The following is a 24,671-nucleotide window of genomic DNA, read 5'->3' on the forward strand; positions in this document are numbered from 1 at the left end:
AAGCCAAGCTTTCCTGTCATTTTGCCAGAAGCTTGTCCGGTGGCCCCGGATCGGACGCCTGTGCCCTGCAAGTCCAGGGTCTCTGACGGGCCAGGCCAGAACTGGGGTCCTTCCGCGGGGAGGTGGAGTGGGCTGTGGCCTCAGCAGGCACATTCCGGACCCTAAAAAAAGACAGCGCCCTGGATGCCAGAGGCTTAGCCGGCAGCAACCGGAGCCCCAGGAATGTGCAGGGGCCGGCGGTCTGAGGGCAGGCGGGCTTGGGAGGGAGGGAGGGAGGCCCCGGAGGGGAGAAAGGCCCATCCAGTCCCGCCGGCCTCCCCGCGCCTGCAGCACCAAGGCTAGCTTGACCCGTGTTACCAAAAATCATTTAGAGCTCGGAAATCAGGCACCGTGTCCTTGTTGGAACCTTTGCTAACAGGTCTGGCCAAGGAGTCTTTCGTTGTCTAGGGCGGGTTTCTCAGCCTCAGCACTCCCCGTATTTGGGGTGGGCAGCTCTTTGTTGGCAGGAGCGGGGCTGTCCTGTGAGTTTTGGGGGGGGGGCGGGGGAGGTGTAGCAGCACCCCGACCTCTGACCTCTAGACGCTAGCGGCGCTCAGGACACAGGCCCCTCCCCAAGTTCCAGGCTCCGCTCCGCCAAACGCCCCTCCCCTGCCCCGCCCTGAAAACCACTGACCTGGGGGCCGTACCTTTGTTTGAGTCTCAGGATTCTGCCCAGGAGAAACACAAATGGTTTCTGCCTGATAGAAACCGCCATCCCATGGACACACTTTCATTGCCCTGTAGCCAGCTCAGCGTCCCACCCGGCAATCCTAGCCTATCACTTTTTCTCCAATAGCATAGATTCCTGTTTCTCAAATTCTCTTTGAGCCAACTCTACCCTCCTCCTTGTTCTCTTACGCGTTGAATTAACCTCTGACATGCGTTCCTTCTATATTTTAATCAGTTTTTACTTTTAGTTTGCGGGCGAAGTGATAGATAGATCATTTCTAGCCTGTCCCAAGAACTGGTAACTCTGGTCACTGCTGTTGTTTCTCCACGTGGGTCCCCTCAGGCTGGCCCAGGCTGGAATGGAGACCCTCCCAAAGGTTTCTTTCAATTAATTCAGTCAGGGGGTCCCCCAGGAGCAGGGCTCCTGCAGGCCTCAGGGAGCAGGTAGCCCTTCGAGGGGCAGAGCCGGACTCGCTGGGTCCTGGTCTGGGCTGGGGGCCAGCGCCCTGGGTGCTGGCCTCAGCCTTCACCTCCCTGCCCTTCGCTGGCCCCGGGGCAGCTCAGGGTCTATTCCATCCTCCTGCTTCCCTGACACACGGTGCCGCTTTGTGACCGGTGTCCCCAGCCTCCACTCGGCTGGGAGAACCCCGGGACAGCTGTGTTAGCCGCTGGTCCTGCAGGCCTAAAGCAGACTGCTGTCTGGGGCACGTAGGGGTGGGGCTGGATCTCAGCATCTGTCCTGGCCTGGACGGGCAACACCTCCACAGTCAGGAGAAAGTGGGGTCGCACGCAGGGAGGGGCCGGGACCTGCTGTGCTGGGACCCGGCCCCCCCAGGCCACTCCCCAGGGAAGCAGAGGCCACTCTCCTCCTGTGTCCCCTTCTGATGTCCAGGGAGCCACACCCAATGCCCCACCGAGGGTACAGGTCTGCCCGCGGAGTCCACTGGGCATGCGCTGTGCCTCCGTTTATTCATCTGTAAAAGTGAGAAATATAATAGTGCTGCCTTGGGGGGCCGTGGTGGGCATTCAGGGGGATAATGCACTGAGAGCATCAGAGCAGCGCCTGGCATGGGGCAGGTGCCCGGCAGCTGAGGATGAAGACGATGATGGTGACGACGATGATGATGATTGGCTGGAGGGTGGGGCCGGGGGCGGGGTCAGGAAAGCCGTTCGGATGAATTGGATGTTGGAAGGAGAGGAGAAGGGTTAAAGAGATTGGGGACAGATGGTGGGTGGGGTGAAGGAGAATTTTTTGTCTGAAATAATCCTTTGGTCATAGCTGCCAGGGATTATACACTTTGACTCTGGAACAACCCGGGGTCTCTGTGACCAGGGGCTTTGTGGCTGGGGAGCCCACGCCGAGGCACTGTGACCCCCGCATGATAAAGATTCCTTGTGTCGATAGACAACGTGGCATAATTTATAAGGGCTTGACTCGTCCAGAACCTTCTCTGAACTTTACGGTGTTATCCCCATTTTACAAGTGAGGGAACTGAGGGCACAGAGAAGTTAAGTAACTTGCCCAAGATCACACAGCTGTAGCTCCAGAGCCCACTGTCTGAACCACCACCGGCTTCTCCAGCCAGGCTGATGCAGCTTTCAGCCTCAGTGAGAGCTGGGGGGAGGAGGAGGAGGGGGAGGAAAAAGCTCCCGGAGGGGCCCCCTGCCTCCCAGGGGAGATTGTTCCCAGGACAGGTGTCGAGGCTTCCCTCCCACGAGCGAGGGTGCCAGCTGCCTCAAGTCTGCACATCAGGCCCCTGTGGGAAGGCTTTCTTGCCGCCCGACCTTTCCCCCTTCACCCCAGCTAGTCTGCAGTCACCCAAAGTGAGGGAGCTTCTGTCACCCGGTGCTCAGACCTGCAAATCTACGTGCTGGGTGGACGCAGCCTCTGCACCTGCACCGTCTGGGGTTGACCTCGCCGTCCCCCTCCCCCAGTCCAGCCGGCTCCTCCCCCAGGAACGCCTGTCTCGGAAAGTGATACCACCGTCTGCTCCGTCACCCCCTCTGAAACCCGAGTGTCACCCTCGCCGTCTTCCTCCCCTCCCCCACGCTCTGTCCGCACGCCCATCAGGCACCGAGTCCACAGATCCCCCCTCCTAAATCTCCCACTTCTCCGTCTTCACCGTCACCTGGGCCTCAGTTCCACTGGACACCACTTTCCCTGCTTCCGCCCACCCCACCAGCCCCCCTCGCTCTACCTGATGGCCTGAGAGATGCTCCAAATCCCAGCCCATCTCTCTACCTCGTGCCCCCAGCCCTTTGCCCACGTGGCCCCTCACCCAGAGCTCTCCTCCTGCGGGGCTGCGACAGCCTCTCCTCCATGCCCCACCCTCATCCGGGACCCTCTCCAGGACCGGCCTGCCCAGTGCAAGATGCAAGTGCAGGGCGCTTGTTCACAACCTGTGCCATCAAAGGTGCTAAGCTGCCTTCCTTCCACGCTCCCTTTGTCAGCCTATCATGGTGGGGTTTATGGCCTATTTAGTGTTTTGTGGAGGGTGCAGACCCTCCCAGGCACATCCCCTCCGTGACCCAGCTCACATGCCGCCCCCAGCCATGCCCTGGCCCTTCACACGGGCCCAGTGCCTCCACCCAAGGCGGACAGGCCTCCCCCAGGGAGACACTGAGCACCGGGAGGGGGGTGGGCCGGAAGCTGGACCCTGCAGGGCCCTCTCTGAATGGGCCGTGGTGCTGTCAGCCCAGGCTGGGGACTGACACACCAAAGGGCACGTGTGCCAACCCTGACGCTCCCAGGACCACGCCCAGGCTCTGCCAGGTGGCCTCCCAGGAGACTGAGCTGAGAGTCTGTCCTCAGAGACAGGGGAGGGGTGGGAAGTGACAGAAGGCAGGACCACGAGTGAGCCACGGCCCCGTGCCCTGTCCCCGTCGAACTTCACTTACAAAACATGGACTCAAAGATGAAATTATCAGATGTTTCGATGCCACGACCCCAGAGCACCACCCCCTGAGCACAGGGCCCTCCCGAGTGCAGGTCACACCCCGTGAAGCCGGCCCTGCCCTCCAGGCTCAGGTCAGACATGCCAACCGCTGGGGCCACCCTGATCCCCCCGTCTCACTCAGGTTCTCCTCCAGGACAACGTCCAAGTGCACCCAGACCTTGCATGTTTCCCATTTCATTTTAACTGCTTGTTTGATTGATTGGATGAATTAATCTCTGTCAAGACGGGAATTATGTCTGTTTGGTTCACAAGTAGGTCCCCTGTACGTGCCAGGGATGTAACAGGCACACGACAAATATCTGTTAAATAAGTAAGAAAGTCAGTGCAGAGTGGGTCCTTGGGCCTCCCTTCTCCCAACCATGGTTCTGTTGGATGACTGGGGGGGTCCCAGACCTTCCTCAGATTCCTACAAAGTGGCCAATAGGGCGAGGAAGAGAGAAAGCCCCCATCTCCCTCCCTCCTGCTCTAACTGCCCTCCCTTCCCTCTTGCTGGCTTTTGTGGACAATCAGCATATAACTACAAGTAGAAGCGGGGAGGCCTCAGCTAGGAGCTGGCTGTGTGACCTTGAGTATCACCTGCCCTCTCTGGGCTTCACAACAAAGGGTCCCTCACTGATGAGCAATGACCCACCCAGCTCTGACCTTTGACGTGATGGTCGTTACTTTGGGAAGGTTTCCGGTCCGGTTCTGCCAGGGAACCCATCACCCTGTCTCTACGAGCCCTAGAACTTACCCAAGACTCCGTCACTCAGCCCACAGGCCAAAGGCAAGCACACAGCACCGTGTGAACTTTTTAGGGCAGCCGTTTTGTTTCAAGATGGCAGGCGACATACCCACTAAAGTCTGATTCTGCACCTTCAAGGAGGGTGGAGTTTCTTTCCAAAATAGTCAACTTCTTAAGGAGTTGAAATGGAACCAAGGCCCCCTGATATGAACTCCTAAAGGGTGGAGTGGATGCAGGGCCCTCCTGGATTCCAGAGCATAGACAAGGGACCGGCCTCATGGGGCCCAGGCTCCGAGAAGCACCTTCCCCGCCTGCCTCACCGCAGGCCCTGCCTGCTTTGGAACCCACTCTCTGAGCTTTTCCACTTATAGCCAAGCACACACTTAGAATCCCAGCTTCTCCCCAGCTCAAGATAGATTCCCATGGAAACCAGCGCAAAGCAGAGGCAGAAATAAATGCCATCCTTTCAGGCCCTGGACGCATGCTGACAGCTCTCCTTCCGCCCACCCCGCAGAGTTAGTGCAGGAAAAGCGTGCTGAAAGGGCGGGTCCATCGGCCTGTCCCCTCAGGAGCCTGGTAAATGCCCGAGAACAACATCTCCAGGGGCTTCCCCAGGGGCCCTCGTACGGTCACCACGTTGGTGGCACAGCTATACAGGCCAGGTCTGAAAGTCAGAGCCCCGCGTCTGAGACCCTATGAGAAGACGCGTGCATGTGGGTGACCCCCTGAGCCTCGGTTTCCTTGTCTTGTAATGGGTCTAATAACGTTACTGACTTCACGGGGGCAGTTACAGGAAGTGAAAAAGACAGTAACGTAAACTATTTAGCACAGAACCTGGCATCTAATAAGCACTTAATAAATGTCAAGCATTTTATTATGATCTAGCTCTTGGGTAAGTCTGTCTTTTACCCCCCCTAAGCCTCAGTTTTCTCATCCGTAAACAGAGTGAGGTGGGGAGGAGCCAGGACAGCCTGATTCTGGAAAACCCCTTCCAGCCGTGGCCTTTTCTGGCCTGTGGACTTGCTACTGGTGACGGAGTGAGGAGAGCGTGGCTCTAACACATGTGCTCTCTCTCCGTCAAACCATCGCGGAAAGGCAAGCTCCACAGAAGCACGATCCTTCCGGGTTACAACCACGGAAGGGAACTCAGCATTCAGCCCCCATCGTTGGCCTTACAAATCCTCAGTTTCCACATCTGCCAAATGGGACTAGTTTAGGGGCTATGGTGAGGAGGACATGGCTTACTCTCGTAAGGAGCTCAGCACAGCGCCCCTGGCACAGCGGGTACTTGCCCAGTGCTGATATGATGGAATCCAAAGCTCTGCAAAGCTCTGAGCCACTCAGCCAGTCCTGCAGGTGGTGGGGACGTGGGGTCTGTATCCTTGGGGGCTGTAGCTCCAGCATCATCTACCAGCCCGCAGCCTGGGCAGCAGGCCGGCAGGAGGAAGGGAAGACCCATCTTACCAGGCCGAGGTTCAGAGTGTTGCTGTCATCCTCCGGCATGGGCAGGTACACGGCCAGGGCCACACAGTTGGCAAAGATGGTGAGTAAGATGATGGTCTCGAAGGGTCTGGTGCAGGGTTAAGGAGAGCCCTCGAGTGAGGCGTGGGATTTGTGGGATTAAGGGGAAGAGCGCGCTGGGGGTCTGTCTGGACTGACTACAAGGCCAGGCTGATGGGCCCACGTTGCCCTCCTGCAGGGCACAGACGGGGCCGGGCTCCTGTGGGGCACCCGCCTCCCTCTCCTCCCACAGGGAGCGTCCACTGAGGCGCTTTGGGACCACGAGGCTCTGGCTCCTGGCTGGGGGCTACTCAGCCTCAAGGCCCGGGGAGACCTAAGCCCCCGTCTCAGTACCTACCCCCCCACCCCCTGCTCTACCGACCACCGCTCTCCCCGCTCCGCGGAGCCACGGCCAGACACGCCGCGGCGCCCTCGCAGAATCAGCAAGGGAGGCTGGGGCTGCTGCGGCCTGGGCTAAGCACCCCCGGGGAGCGGGCCGGGAGGGATGAAGCCTGGACTCTGCAGCCTGAGGAGGGGCCGGTAACCGACGGTAACCGACGGCATCCGTGGCCCCAGGGCCCTGCGCCCACCCACACAGGCCCTGCCAGCCGTTTTCCGGAGGGCACTCCCACCAGGCTCCCTGGATTTGCTGGTGAGCGGCACAGCCTCCGGGGAGGCTGACCATTAGAGGGCGGGTGTGGAGGGCACTGAGGGGGAGAAGGGGGGAGGGCCGAGCTCTTCGTTCATGGTTGGGGGACGCCCTGTACAGATGGCTAGAGGGAGACCCCATGCCCTTCCCAGCCACCTTCCTCTGTGGTTTGAAGAGAGGCGGCCTTGGGGCAGAGGACTGGAGAGGGGACAGGATGCAGGCGAGAGAGAGAGAGAGAGAGAGAGAGAGAGAGAGAGAGAGAGAGAGAGAGAGAGAGAGAGAGAGAGAGGAGAGAGGGAGAGAGAGACGGGTGGGGAAGTCTGCCCCCGCCCCCCAGACAGAGGAGGGCACGAGGCTCCTGGGTGCCGAGCAGTGCCGCGTCGGGTCAGGGCTGACTCCTACCCAGACCTTCCGGCTCCGCCTGGGTTTTCCTTGTCCCTCCCGCTCCCTTACTCTCCTTTCTTCTAGGGAACAGCTGGTGGGAGCCTGGTCTTCCAAAACCCTTCAGAAGTATTTCAAATATTCCCGACCAGCTCACTCAGCACCCACTTGACAATGGCCTCCCCCCTCTGCACCTCCTTCCTCTCTTCCCCAAATAAGCTGGAAATTGTCATCATTCTTCCTCGCAGAGCTAATGCCAACATAGAAGGGGGCTCATGTCCCTGTGCCCACGTGGTGCCTCCCCCCCAGGCCTGCTGTTCACAGCAGAGCTCGGTGCAGCCCCATCTCTCCTCCCCACCCGGCCCGCTGTCGCCTCCCCCCACCCCAGCCCTGTCCCATATCCCAGGGAGGTTGAGAGGAGCCCTCGACGCTGGGGACTGGGGATTGGGGCACACCTTCCAGCACCTTCCAGAGACACTGCAGAGGCACCCAGGCTGCCTCCAGGACCTGGGCCTCAGCCCCGGGCCCTGGAAGCCCCGCCGGTTCCCCCTGCTCCTCGGTTGAGGGCTTCCTTCCCAAAGGCTCCCAGCTCCATCCCCAGGCCCCGGTCTCCGGCCCCCAAAGCCTGTGATCTGTGAGCCCCGCTCCTCCCCTCCCATGACACATACACACTCTCTCCGTGCAGCCCCTTGGCCCTGAAGGATACCTCCATTCCACGATGCTGATGCAGGCCTTCCTCACGGGGTTCTGGAGAGTCAAGCAGAACAAGGCCCGGGGCGGCCTGGGCAGGACCTCGGGAACAGGCTTCTTGGGCTGTTTCTTCCTCAGGCCCTCATCCTGGTGCAAGGACGGCTCCATGGCTCCCGTAGCCTCAGCCTCTCCTGCTCCCCACCCGCTGCCCTCTCTTCCCCGAGTCCCCAGTGCCCCTGCCTTGGGGAGCGGGCGGCTGAGCCCCTGGGCGAGCCTGCCCTGCTGAGGCAGCCGGGGCGGGCCGGGGATCACTCTCCCTGCTCCCAGCGAGTAAAATGAGCCTCCGCGGGCTCTCTGCTGCCCAGCCGAGCTCCCGCGGCCAGGCAGCTGTCATTCCTCCCCAGCGCAGCCAGTGACAGCCCGGTATGTCCCCAAGGAGGCTGGGGGTGGGGCTGGGGGCTCACACATGGGTCTGGGCTGGGGCAGAGGGAGACAGGATGGAAGGTTCAAGGCTGGGGCGACGGAGAGCTCACGAAGTGCTGTGGAGCCTCAAGCTTCAGACTAGCTCCTTGGTGTCAAGGTTCAACCCACCCCTCCCCGCAGGCCCATGACACTGTCCAGAAAGGGTGCTGGGTGGTCCAGCGCAGTAGGAGTCCACAGCCCTCCCTCACATCTCTGCCTGCAGCCGTCAGGCCAAGATCCTGCACCCTCACCCCATGCCTGCGCCCCGTGGGGAGGGCTCCTGGGTGTGCCCACCTTTCTCTCCCCCCCAGCCTGCCCCTAGCTGTGCAAGGGGCGGTGTCTATCTCTGGGACTCTGTGCCCTCCCCACACTGCCCCTGGCGTGTACTAAGCTCTCTGTAAATGTTAGTTGAATGCATGAGCTAACAGAACACCCCACACACCCTGGAGGCAAGTGCTTGAGTGGGAAGGAGACAGGGCGCCAGAGAAGGGAAGGAGGACAACGACCCGGGAACCTCAAAACCCAACGTCTTTATTTAGCCCCTTCGTGCAAACACAGCGCAGGTACACCCTGGCGGTCCCCACGCCCACAGAGTACAGTCTTAGGGGGAGACACGCAGTCCTCACCCACCCCGGGGGCGGGGGGGGGGGGGAGGAAAGGGTCACACTGGGGCGTGGGGTGGGTAAGGCCCTCCATTAAGGAAGCCAGAGGGCGCCACCAGCGCACACACTCCGCCGCCTCCTGGGCTGAGTGCAGGCTGAATCTGGCCTGCGCCTCTCCCTCTGGGCTCCTCTTGGGGGCGGGGGGAGGTGACAAGCAAGCCCCCGAAGCGGACGCTGGTGTCTGAGGCCATCTCGTGGAGAGCAGGGGCGTGGCGTGCGGACCAGAGCAGACTCGCCTCCTGGGCTGCGCCCGTGGCCACGGAGGACGGAGCAGGACCACGACGACCTTCCCCGGCGCGGGGCTGAGGCCGAGCCGGAGCCCGACCCCGGGTGGCCGGCATGGACGGGGCGCGCGCCCTCGCCGCCCCCCGACTGCCGCTCTGGCCTCTCTCGAGCCCCTCGTCCCCCCCACCCCGCCCCCGTCCCCCCGCTGGAAGGGACGGGGCCGGGCTGGCGCTGGCGGAGGGAGGGTGCCGCGGACGCCTGAGCACCCCGAGCCCCGGCGGCCCCAGCCCGCTCAGTGGCTGCAGTCCTCCGACTCGAAGAGGGGCGAGGAAGAGCAGCAGGAGGGCTCGGACGAGTCGGGCGCCAGGGAAGGGGGCCCCCGGGGCTCGCGGGGCCCGGGGCCGTCGGGGGCGGCGCTTAGCAGTTCCTGCAGGTGCTTGATATAGCGGATGGCGGCGCGCAGGGTCTCCACCTTGCTGAGCCGCTTCTCGGCCGGGGCGCCCGGCAGGTGGCCGCGGAGGCGCGCGTAGCCCTCGTTGACGCAGCGGACGCGCTGGCGCTCGCGCTCGTTGCGCTTCTGGATGAAGGCGGGCTCGAAGGGGTAGTCGCCCGGGAGGGGCGCGCCGGGGAACGCGGCCGCGTAGGCGTCGCAGTAGGGCGGCCGGGCGGCGCCCGGGTACAGCAGGAAGGGCACGGCGCCCAGAGGCTCGGCGCGGGCCGGGGTCGCCGACCGGGGAGGGGGCCCGATGCCCAGCGGCAGGCAGCCGGGGGGCGCCGCGGGCTGGCGGGCCGCCAGCGCCCGGCAGAAGTCGTCGTTCATGGTGCCGCGCGGAGCCGGACCCGGAGCGTGCCCCGAATCGCCCCGACTCGGGGTCTGCGCGCCCTGCCCGCGGAGCGAGTCACATCGCCAGCCGCGGCTCCGGGCGGCTGGACTGGTCAGGGCTTCTTTTCGCTCTGAGAGCAGGCTCCGAGGTCCCCCTAAGGCGAGCCATCGCGGTGGACTGTGCGGGCACGTCTCAGAGCAGCCGGCGGGGATGCAGGGTGGGCGCGGGCCTTCCCAGGGCGCAGCCCTGCGGCTCCAGCGGGCCCCGCGCCAGGGTCTTGGTCGTCGCGGCCCTCGGGGTCGCCGGGCTGTGCGCCGCGCAGGAGAGGGTCCCGGCCACCGTCTCTAAAGAAGAGGGTGAACATATCAATTAGGAAGGGCCTTGCATCGTGGGCTCCTTTGTGTCACCCCACCCTCCAACGCGATTGTAAGCGTCATGAGGGGAGGCAGTGGGCTGCAGGAGACATACACGCAGAGCAGGGATCAAATCCCGGTTCACAGCTTAATGCTTGGGTGCCCTCTCTGAGCCACAGTTTCCAGTATGGAGATAATTAAAACATCCCTCCCAGGAGATGAATACTGAATGAGGAGCAAATGAGAAAAAAATATACCCAAAGATGCCTCCTCCAGGGCCTGCCTTACAAAAGGTGCCAGCGATGTCATTTCCTTTGAGGAACAAGTCTGGTCACTCGCACCTGCCAGGGCCTCACATCTGGAGGCTCCGAGCCTGCTTACTGAGTCGGCAGTAGAAACCCCAGCGGTAGCCATAAGGCAACTAAGGGTCTGACTCTTTATTGAAGGCAATGCATCTTTGGTTCAGAGGAACCTGCATGTGGTCAGGACTTTCAAAGCCCTCCCGTGTGGAGTGGCACCACCAAAGCTCTCTGTGCCCCAGTCCCGGGGGAGTGGGGGCTGGGATGTGCCCCCTCAGCCCTCCTGGGTTTGTCCTTTCTGCCACTCAACACAAGTGCCTGTGACTTCGGCTCCGTGTGGGCAGAGCGTGGCAGGCTAGAGAGTGCACAAATGCTTGTTGAATAACTGGGAGGGAGGATGAGACAGGAAGCTGGGCTGGGAGGGGGTAGGACTAAGTCACACACAGCCCCTTTCCCAGACTCCAGGACGCTCTTATTTCAGAAATAATTGGCCTGGGTTGCATTTAAGTGCCACCAACTCGTCTCACCCGCGGTTATCAGATTCCACTTCGTTGTCATTTCCTCTAGGCATTCTCTCTGACCCGCCCCCTCCCCGTGTGCCCAGTGTCCTGTCGATGCCATCTTGCACTTGTCACACTGCCCTCCCCACGGGAGATCTCAGGGTTCCCTGAATGAGCAAGTGAGTGGGTGCTGCAGCCCACGTGGACGGGGATGGGGCAGCGGGGCCTCAGATGCCAGGCCAAGCCTTCTACCTGACAGAAGGGCCGGCTCTGTCCCTGACAGGGGAAGGTCGCTGACACACTCAGGTTCCCGAGAGTCTCCTGTACCTTCTCGTCTTTGTCCTTTATCCGGGTCCCAGTCTGTTCCCAGCTAGCCCTGCCCTCCACGCTGAAGGGAAACCGGGAAGAATCAACAGCGTTCAAAGCACTGCCCTCGAAAGACTGTGTGAGGCTGCAGGACAAAGTCACATACCCCTCTCCCGCTCCACGGCCTCCGAGGGCTCCCCTTTGAAGGGAAGTGTCCTTCAAGGGACGGTTCTAGAAAATCTCTTCCAAACACCCCTCGGCTCCGGACGCTCTGCTCATGCCCGACCTCACCCTTGGCTGACACGGACCCTGCGGGTCCTGGGGGCCTCTCTGCTCCCCCCCAGTCCTGCCCCAGGCTGATTGCCTGAGTTCTCCAGCCCCCAACGTAGACTTTCCAGGCTGTGCATTCTGAGTCTTCAACCAGATAGTAAACCACCAGAAGGCAGGCCTTTCTCCCATTCTTAGTGGTGCCCCTCAGTCCCTTGCCCAGTGCTGGGCACGTAATGAGTGCTCAAAATTATTTGCTATCAGTGCTTTTGTCTTGTAAAAATATGGGATCCAGACTCTCCTCTCCTGCATGATCCCTGTCTATTCATATTTGACTTAATTATTTAAATATAATTTGATTGAGGTCAGAAGCTTATTTACATCTAATGACAATTTTAATAAATACAACTTAATATCTACTTGTGTCGATTCAATATTCAATACCTATTCATTTTCCTCACATGCTATTTACATTTTTTATGACTATTCAGAAAAGTCACTCAAGCAAGAAACCTCACAGCTTGACCATGTATTTCTTGAACTAGTTCTCTTTTTACTGTTAGAAAAGGACCGACGACCTGGCAGCGAGCTCAGGTGAGGGCACAGTTGCAGGTGAATTGTGATCTGCATTTTCCTCCGCGGAATGCTCTACCCTGGCGAGGAGCGGCGGGACACCGGGTAGTAGGTTATCCTCAAGCGGCCTGAGGGCACGTACTTACCGAGAGCATCTGTGCATGGGACTGCCCTAGGCTCTGGGATGGAGCGGTGAACAAAACCCGTGGTGAAATAATAATAATAGTAATAATAAAATAATAATGATAATAATAGCGATCGTTTATTACTCTTGCTGTGCAAGGCATTGTGCCAAGTGCTTTACGTGAAACATCGCACTTAATTCCTACACAATTCTTGTGAGGTAGGTGCTAATCTCATCTGGTTGTACAGGTGAGAAAACGGAGGCTTGTAAAGGTTAAGTTACTTGCCCAAGGTTCCACAGTTAGTGATCTCATGAACTAGTAAATGCTAGTCACCCCTACCCTTCTCCCCTTCCCCCCGATTCCCTCACTATTTCTCCTAGAGCTTCACATTTGAACCTGAAGTTCAGAGGGGCTTGTGCTGACCTAACCCGAGTACCTTACTAAACTATGACTCCTGTTGAAGGGGATGTTCCACTGCAGATTCTGATGATCATGCTGTTTGAGCTCCTGCCCTGGTAAGAGTGGCACCACAGGTCACCTGGGTGGTCCTTGGGAAGGTAATGGCCCCTTGCAGATGCTCTTAGGAGGATGGCCACGGACTTCTGTCGTTGGGAGGGGAGGACCGAGTTTAACTAGAGTCAAGTACCGGGAGCCGTACCCCTGGGGAACCTGGTGAGGAACGCCCTCGCCTGAGCTTAAAAACACGAATACTGGGATCCTCCTTAACCTGCAGTACCTGGACAGGATCTGACCAGCAACCGAGAACCAGCCCACGGGCTCAGCTCCCGGACTGGGCGGAACCAGTTGTCGACAGCGACACCGTGTGGCCGTGAGGAGCAATGACAGCAGCAGGTTGCTGAAATTCCAGGTCCCGACTCCGTCATAATTACTCCCCCTGGAGACTGAATCCCCAGGTCTTTTGGAAAATTCGGGGTACTGGAGGACTCCCGAGAAGAGCCATGGGGTCTCCTGTTAACATCGACTACTTTCCTCCCTGAGTGGGTGGATCAGTTCACATCGCTTAAACGTTCATTATATACAAATACATAAAAGACGCATCATTAAACATATTTTGTTTTTTTTTGTAATTTGTTATTTGTATCAGTATGAAGCAACTCACTAGCTAAAAGCCTGCTTCTGAAATAGTGCGTGGGGGGCTGGCCCCGCCCACGTGAGCACGGAGGAGGCTACTGGAGGGAGGGGTTGAAGCAATACTCTCCACCTTTCTAGGGCCCTAGTTCCTCCCTGGCGGGGCTCCTTGCCCTGGGCACCTCAGGTGTACTTTCCCGGGACTGGGACGAGATGTGCTCGGCGGGAGGAACCTGATCGTCCACGAAGCTCACTGCCCGACGGAGCTGTCCCGGCTGCCCTTTTATGACCAGGACGTGTTCACAGTCATGCCCGGCACAGTCATATATTGTACAAGGAACGTGGTGACACCCAGCCCAACTTGCAGCATGGTTAGGAAGCCACCAGTGGGGTCTCCTGGGCCTCCTTCCCCCGTCCTTGCTGCTCCTAATTCTGCATCAGGTGGCATTTGCCCCCCAACAGCTACTAGCTCCTTGTGGTCACATCTTGCCAGAGGCTCTCCCTACCACCCCTCATGGCACATCATTACAGCTTCTTGCTGATGGTTTCATGAGCATGGCCTGCCCACCCCAGGCCGCCCCTCTCCTAGGAGTCCAGCGTCACCCGACCCCATCTCCCCCTTTCCCCAGCCCTACACCCTTCGTGGCCAGCAGGCAGCCAGAGAGCACTCTCCCCAGAGCCCTTCCTGACCCCGTCTCCCGGCCCAAGGTGTAAACTCTAAGTGCAAGAGCTCCTGTCTCATGCTTCATCTTTGAAACACACAGTCCCTGTTGCATAAATGTTTGTTGATTGACACTGGGTATCCCTGGGGAGGGCTGAACCATCTTGATGGAGCAAAGGGGGCTGTGACCTCTGAGTGGGCTGGACCATCTACAGAGCAGGTAACATAATTCTCCCTTTCCAGGTTTTCTCACTGTCTTCACCGGGACCGGAGCCAGAGGTGGGGGACTGAGACCAGAAATTGGTTGACTATGTCACTTCAAACGCGGAACAGGGCTCGGGAAGTGGCTTTGGGAGAGGTGAGCTCACTGCCCTCTGCCTCTCCTTCCACTCAGGGGTTCCTACAGCGGATCGTGTGTGGTGGAGCTTATCGGCACCTTCATGAAGACATCTTCCAGAGCCTCTCCTACCCCTGCCATCCCAAACTGGGAGAATTTGTAAGGAAACCAAGGACTCGGAATGACAGCACGCGTGGGCTTCACCCATCCCCTGCCTACAGGCAAGGTAGCCGCTGAAACCTTTCCCCAAAGGGCTCCACGGCCAAATACACGTTGAGAAATGCAGCCCCTTTATTCAATCCCTGGAGATCCCCAGGGTGCATCCCAGAGAAAGCCCTGCAGTAAAGAAAGCTGCTTGCATTTAACCCAGAAATCCCCAAGTGGACCTCAGAACGGTTTGTTGTTTTCTTTTTCTCAAGCCTCCTAACATCAAGTAGAATACATTTCAGGGAATTCTACCTTAAAATCTCCAGGATAAGCAAATGTTTTTTTCTTTTTAATATAAGGAATGTCACAATCTCCCTTCGGAGTCTGTCTTATAGCCTGTAATTACTTCTAGGAGGATAACCTCACCACTCCCTCCTTATATATTCAACACACCCAACCAAACGATCATTTCAGAATCTCCTCGATACCACGCTGGATCTGACCAAGGGGAAGGGCAGCCAGGCCCGGCGACCATGACCCCACAGAGGGCCCTTGAGGGCTAGAAACCAACGCCTCCTCTTCTGGGCAGCTGCAGGGCTTGGCCGGCTGGTCTCGGCCTCTGTGCCCCTCTGGTCCAGTGATGAACGAGGCAGTGCTATTCACGCACGGACCTCAGCCCAGAGCCCGCCTAGCCCCCCTCATGCCCTCCGCGCTGTGTTCCCGGCCACGGGGTTTGCCCCAGGCCGCTGCCTGCAGCCACTTCCCAAGAGGAGCCATGCCGAGCTCTGAGGCAGTGATGGAGCCAGGTGCCCAAACACGGGGACGCTCGGCTGGGACTCCGGAAGGAGGGGAAAGGCGTGGGGAAGGAAGGCTGCCATGGATTAGGTGGCTTCCGATGCCTGGCCTTGCTGGGTGCCCTGCTCTCCTGTCTCCTGTAACCCTCAGCCTGTTTACAGAAGAGGAACTGGAGGCTCAGAGAGGCTGGGACAGCTGCTCAGGGTCACACAGCTGGGGTGCAGCTCACCAGGGTCTGTTCAAGGTGATACACGAGGACCTTCTTAGCCAGGTAGGCGTGCCCAACTTTTTGGCAGGAGTCCTGATCTTTATAGGATTTCTTGGGGGCCAGAGTCGGGGGAGGGGCTCGTCCTCTTCCTAATTCCCTTGACTGTACCCGGCGTTTACGACTCTGGGGAGTCACAGGAAGGTGTTTTTGGAGAGGGCTGCCCCCAGTCCCCAGGAAGAATATCAGGCTCCCCGGAGCACCTCACGGGCCCAGGAGCCCCGTGTGAGAGGCAGCCCCACAAGCAGAAAGCATGCTTCAGGCCAGACTCTCCTAGACTGAATCCCGGCTCTGCTTTCACCGGCGGAGGCGCTGATTCTACAGACCTCAGTTTCCTCACCTGCAGAATGGGGGCAGTGACACTTCAGAGGTTATTGTAAAGATAAGAGGAACCTACGTGGGTCACCCGGCACCTAATAGGAACGGAATCACTGGCAGCTGGTATTGCCAGCATGGCTGGGGCGGCCCTGGAAAGAGCCCCTGAAGCTCTAAGACCCTGGGATGTGGCTCTGACAGGCCTGAGTCAGCAGACGCCACCCCCGACACTGCAACTGGACACAGCACCAACGCCCGCGTCCAGCGGCTCCCCAGAGCCACGTCTGTCCTAGGAGACGTCCAGAGGGAAAACTCTGTACATGAGGGCCTGACCCTTTTCTCAAGTCTTTGAAGGACTAGGGTAACACAATTCTCTAAATAGGGTGAATGTATTCAGTGTGCATCCTACCGCCTGCCTACGGATTCACCCGCCAAACCTCTCCTGAGCCCCTTCCGGAACCCCATGGAGGGCGGGGTTCAGCAGAGGACCACCCAGACTGCTGTGCCCAGGTGGGTGGACAAGGCAGGACTGCACCTCACACTTCCGCTCTGAGTGCACTCACTACAGCCCTGGGAGGTCATCGTCCCCATGTTCCAGACGAGGAGATGGAGGCACAGAGAGGTTAAGCAACCTGCCCAAGGTCACACAGCTGGTACAGGGCAGAGCTGGGATTCATACCCAGGCACTGGGGCTCCTGAGTAAGTGAGAGGTAAGAGCCAAAGGAGGTGAGGAGAAAGTGAAGACACCAGCGTGATATTCTCCGTGTCAGGCACTCTTCTCAGTGACACTTGTGTGTGCACACGCTCACACATTCATGCACAGTCATTGAGTCCTCACTATAAGGTAGGGACTATCATCACCCTTGTTTTACAGGTAGGAAAGCTGAAGCACAGAGAGGTAAAGGAACTTTCCCAGGGTCACACAGCTGATGAATTTTGAACCTGGCATTCGAGACAAATTGGTGTACACCTTGGGACTGGCCAGGCATCCCCGTCCTGTCCAGGAATGAGTCTTTCTTAACAGCCCAAGAGAGTGAGTAAACCTGAGACTCGGAAGAAAGTCTGCTCCAGACGGCGTTCCCTACAGCCCCACCCCCATCCTTGCCCCCTGCTGTCAGTTACACCTCAAGGGGGAGGAAGGGGCTACAGCTTAGGTGCCAGGACATCTGAACTCTTGGCCCAAAGCCACCAGTAAGTGCTAATGTGACTCGGTGGACAAGCCTTACCAAGAAAAACGGCCTCTCACCAGACTTCAGAGAGGGTGTGTGTAGGAAGAGCTCAAAGGGGTCCAAAGCCTCGTGGGAGTGGCGCTGGGGGTGCAGGACGGGGGCTGGGGAAGGGAAGGCAAAGGCGGGACCCTGACCAAAATGTCCACGGGAGCCCAGCGTCCAGCCCGCCTCCTGGCCAGAAGGATGCACGCTGCTGTCGAGTGCACTTCTGGTGAGGCCCTTCCGGTCGCTGCCTGCACACTCATGCCCTCCAGGGCGGTTCCGAGCCCTTGGGATTAGTCACTGCTAACTTCAAGGGAAAAAAAGAGGAAGGGAAATCATCCCATGGGCGCTGTGAAGGCACCAGCAGCCTCGACCGGGTGATTCTGCGGAGGACGGCGGCTCTGACCGGGAAATGGGGCTGTGTCTGAGCCTCCCTTGGTGATGGCCGGTCCCCTGGGGCGGGGTTCACGGGCGGAGGGGGCAGCGCGGAAGCCTCCGCCCCCTGCCCCGACCCCGCTGGGCCATCAGCGTGGCCGTCTCCCCACCACCCCCAGGCCTAGCTGCCAGCTGTAGCACCGACATCAGACAGAGAACCGTGCCTGGGGCCCAGGTCATCGCTGACTCAGGGATGGAGGAAAGGGGCTCCCTTCGCCACAAAAGGGAGCCTCCCTTCTAGGTGACTCGCGGGGGAGAAAAAACCCCCCGGGGCCACAGAATAAACGTTTGAGGTTTCCCGAGGCCCCTCCCGACCATCGATTTGGGGCGTTTGTAGGTGGGAAGCGACCCTGGCTCCGGGGCTCCCGGGACGCAGCGACACCTCGGTCTGCAGGAGTGGGCAAGCTGACTCTCGCTGCTCACGCACAGGTCTCACTGGGTCGTCAGCGCGTCCTACAAGGAAGGGGTCTTCAGCCCCGTGCCACAGGGAGGAAGGGGCTGGCAGGGCCGGGGCAGGCGCCAGGTGGGCCCCCAGGTCCCTCTCCTGTGCGTGCGGGATGCCCAGGACCCTCCCGGCTGTCTCATTCATGCAGTTACCACGTTTTAGAGAGAATCGGAGCCCTCTGCGTCTTGCCGAAAACGTGGCTTACGACGGGGGCTCTGGGGCCACTTCCCAGCCAGGGCCGCGGGCAGGCCATCCCTCCTCAGCGGGGCGGGGACGAGCAGCACCGGCCTGGGGGAGACCCCACCGGAAAGCATCCTCGCCGCCACCTGCCTGGCTCCCGGCTGCAGCCCTGACCGCACGCCCGCGCCGGACGTGCACATCACCACGCGCGTCTCCCGAAGCATGGCTCTGACCGCGTTGCTCCCGTGGACAATCCATCGCTCCCTGGACCTGCACGCCCTCGCTGGGCGCTGAGGGGCCTCAGCTCTCTGCCGCCTCCTGCCCTCTCTCCGCGCCCCCAGCCCAGTCCTCCGCAGCCCCCGCCTTTCCTCTCGCGTCTCCCCTCCCCGCCTGGGGCTGCTCCCCTCCTGGGGCGCCAGCCCCGCTTCCCACTGCCCATCCACGTCCTACGCCTCCTTCCAGAACAGTCTGGGTCTCTTCTTGTCCACAGTGCCCCCTGCCCGCTCCTGTTCTGTTCTTTCTCTTTCTCCCCCGAACTCTCAGGCCTGTGCGTTTGGGGACGCTCTCCCGGGGGCCCCCGGCCTGCTGTTCCCCCCGCACCTGTGTGTCTCGTGCTCCCTCAGAAGAAGGGCAGGCCTGTGCCTCCTGCATCCCAGCCTGTGGCAGGGTGGGCCCTGCTCCCGGCACCCAGGGGGTGCCACGCATGTGGTCACCTGCGAGTCTCCCAAGCTGATCGGAGAGCGTCAACGTGAAGCAGGTGCTCTCACGGGCCACGTCTGGTGTCTAATGTCTGCGCGGAGCAGCTCTGCAGAGGTTCTGGACCTGAAAATGTGTAACTTTTCTATACAGATGCTTCCTTTGGGAGTGGGGTAAAAAGCACAGGCCCTAAATGGAGGAAACATGGGGTCTTAACAGGAACAGACCTCGGCTGAATTGACAAGGAGGGAGGGCACCCTTCGCAGCGCACCTGCCAGCTATTTAATCGCCTCGAGGTGACTTTTCATCCCCCATTTTGCAGATGGGGAAACCAAGGCTTGGAGAGTTTAAGTGAGCTCATGTTTCTATAAATGGCAGGACTGAAAAAACAACAAAAATATTTCTCCAGCCCTTGCTCTGTGCTGGGCACTAGCGTGACCTCTTGGCTCATGTGACCCTCACAATGGTGTGACGAGGCAGGTACCAGGTAACAGGTGACGGGAGAGACCAGACAAGCCGGCGGCCTGTGGTCACACAGCTGCTAAGGGATGGGGCAGGGATTTTACCCTGGCAGCCTGCTCCAGAGGGAGTGCCCCCAGCCGCTGCCCTGCGCACCCAGGCCCGCTCCCACGTCAGACACGGGACAGGCCCTCCCCTGCCCTCACCCCTCACATTCAGCTCCTTTTCCAGGACGCCTCCCCCAGCAGATCCCCAACCAGAAAATGCACACTTTAGTCTCTGGATACTGGCAGGCGGCAGGCCTCCAGCCCAACCCAGAAAGACGGCCCGCTGGTGGCAATGCCCTCGGCAGCTCGGCTAACCTCCCCTGCTCTCCGCAGAGGTGGGTGCTGGCCCCTACCAGCAGGTGGCCGGCTGCTTTCTTTCCCAGGGCAGGTGGCCGAGCCCTGCCTAGCTGTGCTCCAGGCCGGCGGAGGCGTCACGATGCCCGTTACCTCTGGGGCTGCTCCTCCCGCGCCGTGGCTCCACTCCGGTGACCGGTGACCGGGGCCTCCCGGAGGACCAGCCAAGGTCCCGCCGTCGCCCGCGGCGTCCTCGGCCGCCTCTGGCCGGCTTCCCGCCGCGGCACAGGAACCAGGTACACTTTACCTGATTAAGCTTCAAACAGGGACACACCCAGAAGGGGAGGGGGAAGGGCGGGGTGGGGGCACCTGTGATCTGGGATCCGCTGCGAGGAGGAGACAGGGCCACCCTGGCCTCCGCTGATTGGCTCCTGAGTCCCCCAGCAAGACGCACGAAGCTCCGGCTGAGCCCAGGGCAGGTGGAGATGCTGTCCTCCAGGGCTGCCCGGCGCAGGGCCAAGGGAGGGCTGGCACACCCGGCCCGGGGGCGGGAAGCTCGAGAGCCTCTACGACAGGCGTCTGTGCGGCAGGAGGGCTTGAATGGGCGCTCGGGCAGTGCGCGGGGTCCGCAGTGAGGAAGTCCTAACGGTTGGGGGGGAGCCTGCCCCGTCTCCAGGCTTTGGTGACACCAGTTTGGGTGCGGGGTGACCACTGTGTGCCCCTGGGGCTGAACAGGGAGCTAGGACGCCAGCCTCTGCAAGGACGTGGCTCCAGGACTCCCGGGCAGCTGAGCCAGAGGGGCCCTTGGAGGTCACCCAGGCCACCCTCCTCGGTGGTCAGCAGACGAAGCTGGCGCCCAGCGCAGGCAGGGGTGGCCCAGGACACACAGCCGGCTAGTGTGGCCTGTGGAGCGACAGTCCAGCTCTGTCTGGCAAAGCCTGCTGAGCTGGGGGAGTCAGCAGGAAGGGGCGACCTGTGTTCTGGCCCCTGCCTCGTCACCCTGTCCCGTGTGGAGGTCCGCACTGCTTCCTCGTGGGCAGAATGAGCGTCGGGAGAGGGCTGAGGGGCCCACAGCACCCCTTGAGCAGCGGTGGGGAGACACCCCTGCCTCGTAGACACAGGCCACACCCACCAGGCACTTACACACTCACCCCGTGAGATGAGTCGCTATTCCCGCTTTTCAGCTGAGGAAACAAAGACAGATTAACTTGCCCAAGGCCACACAGCTGGAAGGGTCAGCGCCGGGCCTGGACTCGGGCAGTCTGGCCAGTGTCGCCGTGCTTGGCTGCTACACGATGAATCCTTTCTGGTAAGGTCCAGGGTTTCCAGCCCGGGGTCTGTTTGGAGCCTGGTCTGAGCCGCCCTGCACCATCGGGCCAGCAGAGCCTTGTCAAGACCCCCTCTCAGTACTCTGTCACCCTATTAGGCCAACGAGGGGCACTGGAATCTTAAGTTGTCCACAGGCGTCAGAGCTGATGGTGGCCCAGAAACCAACTGGCCTCACCAAACCAGCATCATTGGCACGCGGCTCCTTCCAAAATTTCTTCCCGAATTCTGCCATTTCTGCCATGTCTGAGTACCGTTTGTACTCAGTGTCTTCCTGATATTTTTCCTTACGTGTACCCACTTCCCTCCTTTTACTTGCCCTTCACATTAACAGTCACAAAATCATGCAGTTCATGCGCTGGTTACCTTTTGATCTAATGCACAGTAAGATAATCACATAACTACGAGAAGAAAAAGCGCTCTGCCGGGCACCACCTGGAGTCGCCTTGCACGTGTGGGCCGCCCTTGGGGAACCACGGGCTGGTTTCAGGTCCTCACTCTCCATCTGGAGAAGCTGAGGCTTGGACGGATTGTCTGCACCCGGTCGCACGGCGAGGGACAGCAGGGCCGGGGCAGGGCCAGGCTCCGGACGCCCGGTGGAGCCTTACCCTCTGTGTCCGCCCTGATGCAGGAGGCCGAGGAGGCCAGGGGCCTCGGCTCAGCCGGCCTCTGGCTGCTTGCCCCACACCCGGGGACAGGGGGCCACAGGACTCATTGCCCCCCCAGGAAGTTCGGGGCAGAACTTCCACAAGGTGGGATTTGGCTGAGGGGTCAGGGTTTCTGGAGTCCTAGGGCCCCTGATGTCACGGTGCAGGAAGTCCCTCTGGCATCTACAGACCCTGCCTGGCTGGCTGGGGGTTATGCTGTCACAGAGATGACGTGAGTGAGAAGACCCAGCACCCAGCAGGGTTGCTCTAAGCGTTTTAGACACAGTAACAGTGTAGTCCTTACACCCGCCATGAGGTGCCCACGCCCCTGTAGTGAGAGGCAGAGCTGGGGTCTGCACCCGGCTGCTGGCCCAGAGCTCATGCTCTTAACGCCCCACCCGCCTTACTAGATGGAGGCCCAGCCTTCCGGGGTTTTGGCCCCTGCCCCTCGTCTGACGAGCACTTACCACAGGCCAGGCCCCGGGCCCCGGTATCATTACGGAAGAGGAGACTGCCTCGGACAGGAGGGAGCGGAAGGGCCGAGCGGGCTCAGGAAGCCAGGTCCCTCCCGCTTCCGGGCCTGCTCCCTGGCCCGCGGGAGTTGCGCGGCACGGAACGCAGGTGCTCAGGGATGGACAGAGAAGCCAGGCCCGGGCATCCCTCTTCCGGCCCTCAGTCACCTCTTCAAGCTCTGCCCCCCCTTCAGCATGCCCAGGGCAGGGCAGTGACCCGTCGGAGCCGAGGGACGCAGAGCCTCCTGGGCACCTATGGCTGGCACCCCCTCCACCCCGGGTGAGCATGTGTCTGGGGGGGCCGTCAACGCCCCTCCAAGGGCCACAGAGTCCCCACCAGTAACTCCTGCCAATTTGTCTGGGGTTAACGATCAAGAGGGGCAGGTGGACAATGGCCTCAGTAAAGCACTCAGGCCCTAGGGGCGTTCCCTGGTGGCCTAGTGGTTAGGATTCTGGGCTTTCGCTGCCGTGGCCCGGGTTCAATCCCTGGTTGGCGAACTGAGATCCCACAAGCCGCGAGGCGTGGCCAAAAACAAACAAAAGAAACCTCAGGCCATAGGACATGGGGAGCCCTGGAGAGTCTTGAAGGAGTGAAGTGATGTGATCAGAGTAAAGCGAGCTCCCCGGCGCGCCCCACGAGAACCCCAAGAGAAATGATGAACTGGGCAGTGGTTGTCGGGCAGAGGGGAGGAAACAGATGCCCCAGCTGCCAGGACTTTGTGAGTGACCGGAAGTGACACCTACAGCCCAGGGAGACTCAAGTCTCCAACGACCCCCTGGTTTCCGGCTTGAGCACCTTGGCAACTGGTGGCACCACCGACGCAGAGAGAGGAACTAAAAGCAGCCGATTTCCAGGCAAGGACGCGTTTATTTTCGGACGTGCTGCTTTTGACAAGGCTCTGTGGGCCCCAGGGGGGAGGGTCCGGCTGAGAGCCAGGTAGAAGGTCTGGAGCTGGGGATCAGGTCTGGGCTAGAGTTGGAGATTCTAGAATTAACGCCAGGGAACCACCAGAGAGAAAAGCCTCGGAGAAAATGTCCACGTTAGATTGTAGATTGATCTGAGCGGCCTGAGCAGGGAGGCCCGGGAAGCCGGGGAGCCGCGAAGCCGGGAAGCCGCGATATCTGGGGCGAAGGATCCAGTGTCAGCGCAGCATAAGGGCTGGGAGGGCACGAGCTGAGGACGCGCTCTGGGTCCAGCCGTTACACTCACCAGCACCTCCACCTGTGGAGGGCTCGGGGGAGGGACTGAGTGGGGACAGGGAAGGGACCCCCATAGCCAGAGTTGAGCGTGGAGCCCACAGATGGGCCTTTCAGGACAGGAGACTTGAGTGTGTGGATAGGCTGGGCGGCACCGGGCAACAGGATGAGCTTGGAGGTGATGGCGGTCCCAGGGAGAGGGGACGGGTGGGTTGGCCCTGAACAGGAAGCAATCTCCAAGACGAAAGCAGTCGAGATAAATAGGAAGGAAAATTGCAGGTGCAGGTAAGGAAATTGTGAGATCACACCTAATGGCCTTGATTTTCCCCAAGCAGTGAGGCAAGACTTCCCACGTTAGGGAGAAGGGGACAGAAATACAGGAAGCTTGCCTAGGATTAATGCCAAAGGGCGAATGGCCCCCTGGAGGGGTGGGAGATGCGGCAGAGACGGTGAGCCTGCAGGGGCCCTGCTCAGTCTTGTGAGTTGCAGAACTGAGCTGCAGGGGTGGGGGCAGCGGGCGGGTGCTGGTAACGGGGCAGGCTGGGCTGGAGACCCGTGGTTGAGGATTCGCAGGGTTAAGAATGACGCGAGGAAGCCAGAGAACGAAGGAGCTGGAGCTGGTCCGGGTTAGCGGTGGAGGCGGGAGCCCAGGAGCGGGACGGCCCCTCGCTCCCCGTTCCCCACACGTGTCGCTTGACCAATTCCAAGGCTCGGTCCCCAGGGCCAAACCCAACAAGTTCTTCCCAGGTGGGAACAAACCTTTGCAGAACAGTGTGGCTGGTGGCTTTGACTGGAGACAAACAGGACTTCTGAACACAACGCTAGAACTTATTTCTCAGATGAGGCGGGGGAACAGTTCCTTCTGGCCTCTGCTGAGCTGGCTGCATGGACCCTGCTCCAAGGTCACTCACAGAAAGGCACCGAGGCACACCTGGGAGTAGTTGTCCGAAACCAGTGTGTGTGCGAGGCCAAAGCACACTGAGAGGCTTGGTTACCGGCTGAGTCCGTAAGACACTGAAGAATCATTCCTAACCTTTTACATTAATTTACTTTCATATACTGGGCTCACTTATAGTTAACAACAGCTGCCTGCTACAGACCAAATCCTTAAGACAACCCCGACAGGTCAGATCACCTGCAGGACTCAACCAAGACGCAGAGCAACAACAGCACTCGAGGTCTCCCCTGGGCAGTGTGGTTCAGAGGAGTATCTGGCAACGTGAGACACCAATTTCTGGACTGATGGTTCTTGATAAGCTGACACACCCGTCTACCCACTGTTGGAAAGCGTCCCCATCGTGGAAGAACTCGCGGCCCACCGAGGCCTCTGAAGCAGCGTGTGGCCTGGCCGGCACCAAGTGTACGCTGGGCGAACTAGGGCGGAGACGCAGCCGGCACTGGGTCCTCT

General features: G+C 60.1%; 2 protein-coding genes across 2 annotated transcripts in view; both read right to left on the bottom strand.

Moving 5' to 3' along the window:
* Nucleotides 1-7,777, bottom strand: part of CACNA1S (calcium voltage-gated channel subunit alpha1 S) — a 61,967-nt gene extending 54,190 nt beyond the window's left edge. The window contains exons 1-2 of the mRNA XM_068538580.1: nucleotides 7,626-7,777; nucleotides 5,854-5,959 (exon numbers count right to left, since the gene is read on the bottom strand). Of these exons, the coding sequence (XP_068394681.1) occupies nucleotides 5,854-5,959; nucleotides 7,626-7,777 (258 nt within the window). The remainder of the gene's footprint in view (nucleotides 1-5,853; nucleotides 5,960-7,625) is intronic.
* A 1,473-nt stretch (nucleotides 7,778-9,250) lies between these two features.
* ASCL5 (achaete-scute family bHLH transcription factor 5) lies at nucleotides 9,251-9,778 on the bottom strand. The gene has a single exon (XM_068538581.1). The coding sequence runs from the start codon at nucleotides 9,776-9,778 to the stop codon at nucleotides 9,251-9,253; it is 528 nt and encodes a 175-aa protein (XP_068394682.1).
* Between the last annotated feature and the right edge of the window lie 14,893 nt (nucleotides 9,779-24,671).

Source organism: Eschrichtius robustus, chromosome 3 (genome assembly GCF_028021215.1).
Source record: "Eschrichtius robustus isolate mEscRob2 chromosome 3, mEscRob2.pri, whole genome shotgun sequence".
In the NCBI taxonomy this organism is placed as follows: Eukaryota; Metazoa; Chordata; class Mammalia; order Artiodactyla; family Eschrichtiidae; genus Eschrichtius; species Eschrichtius robustus.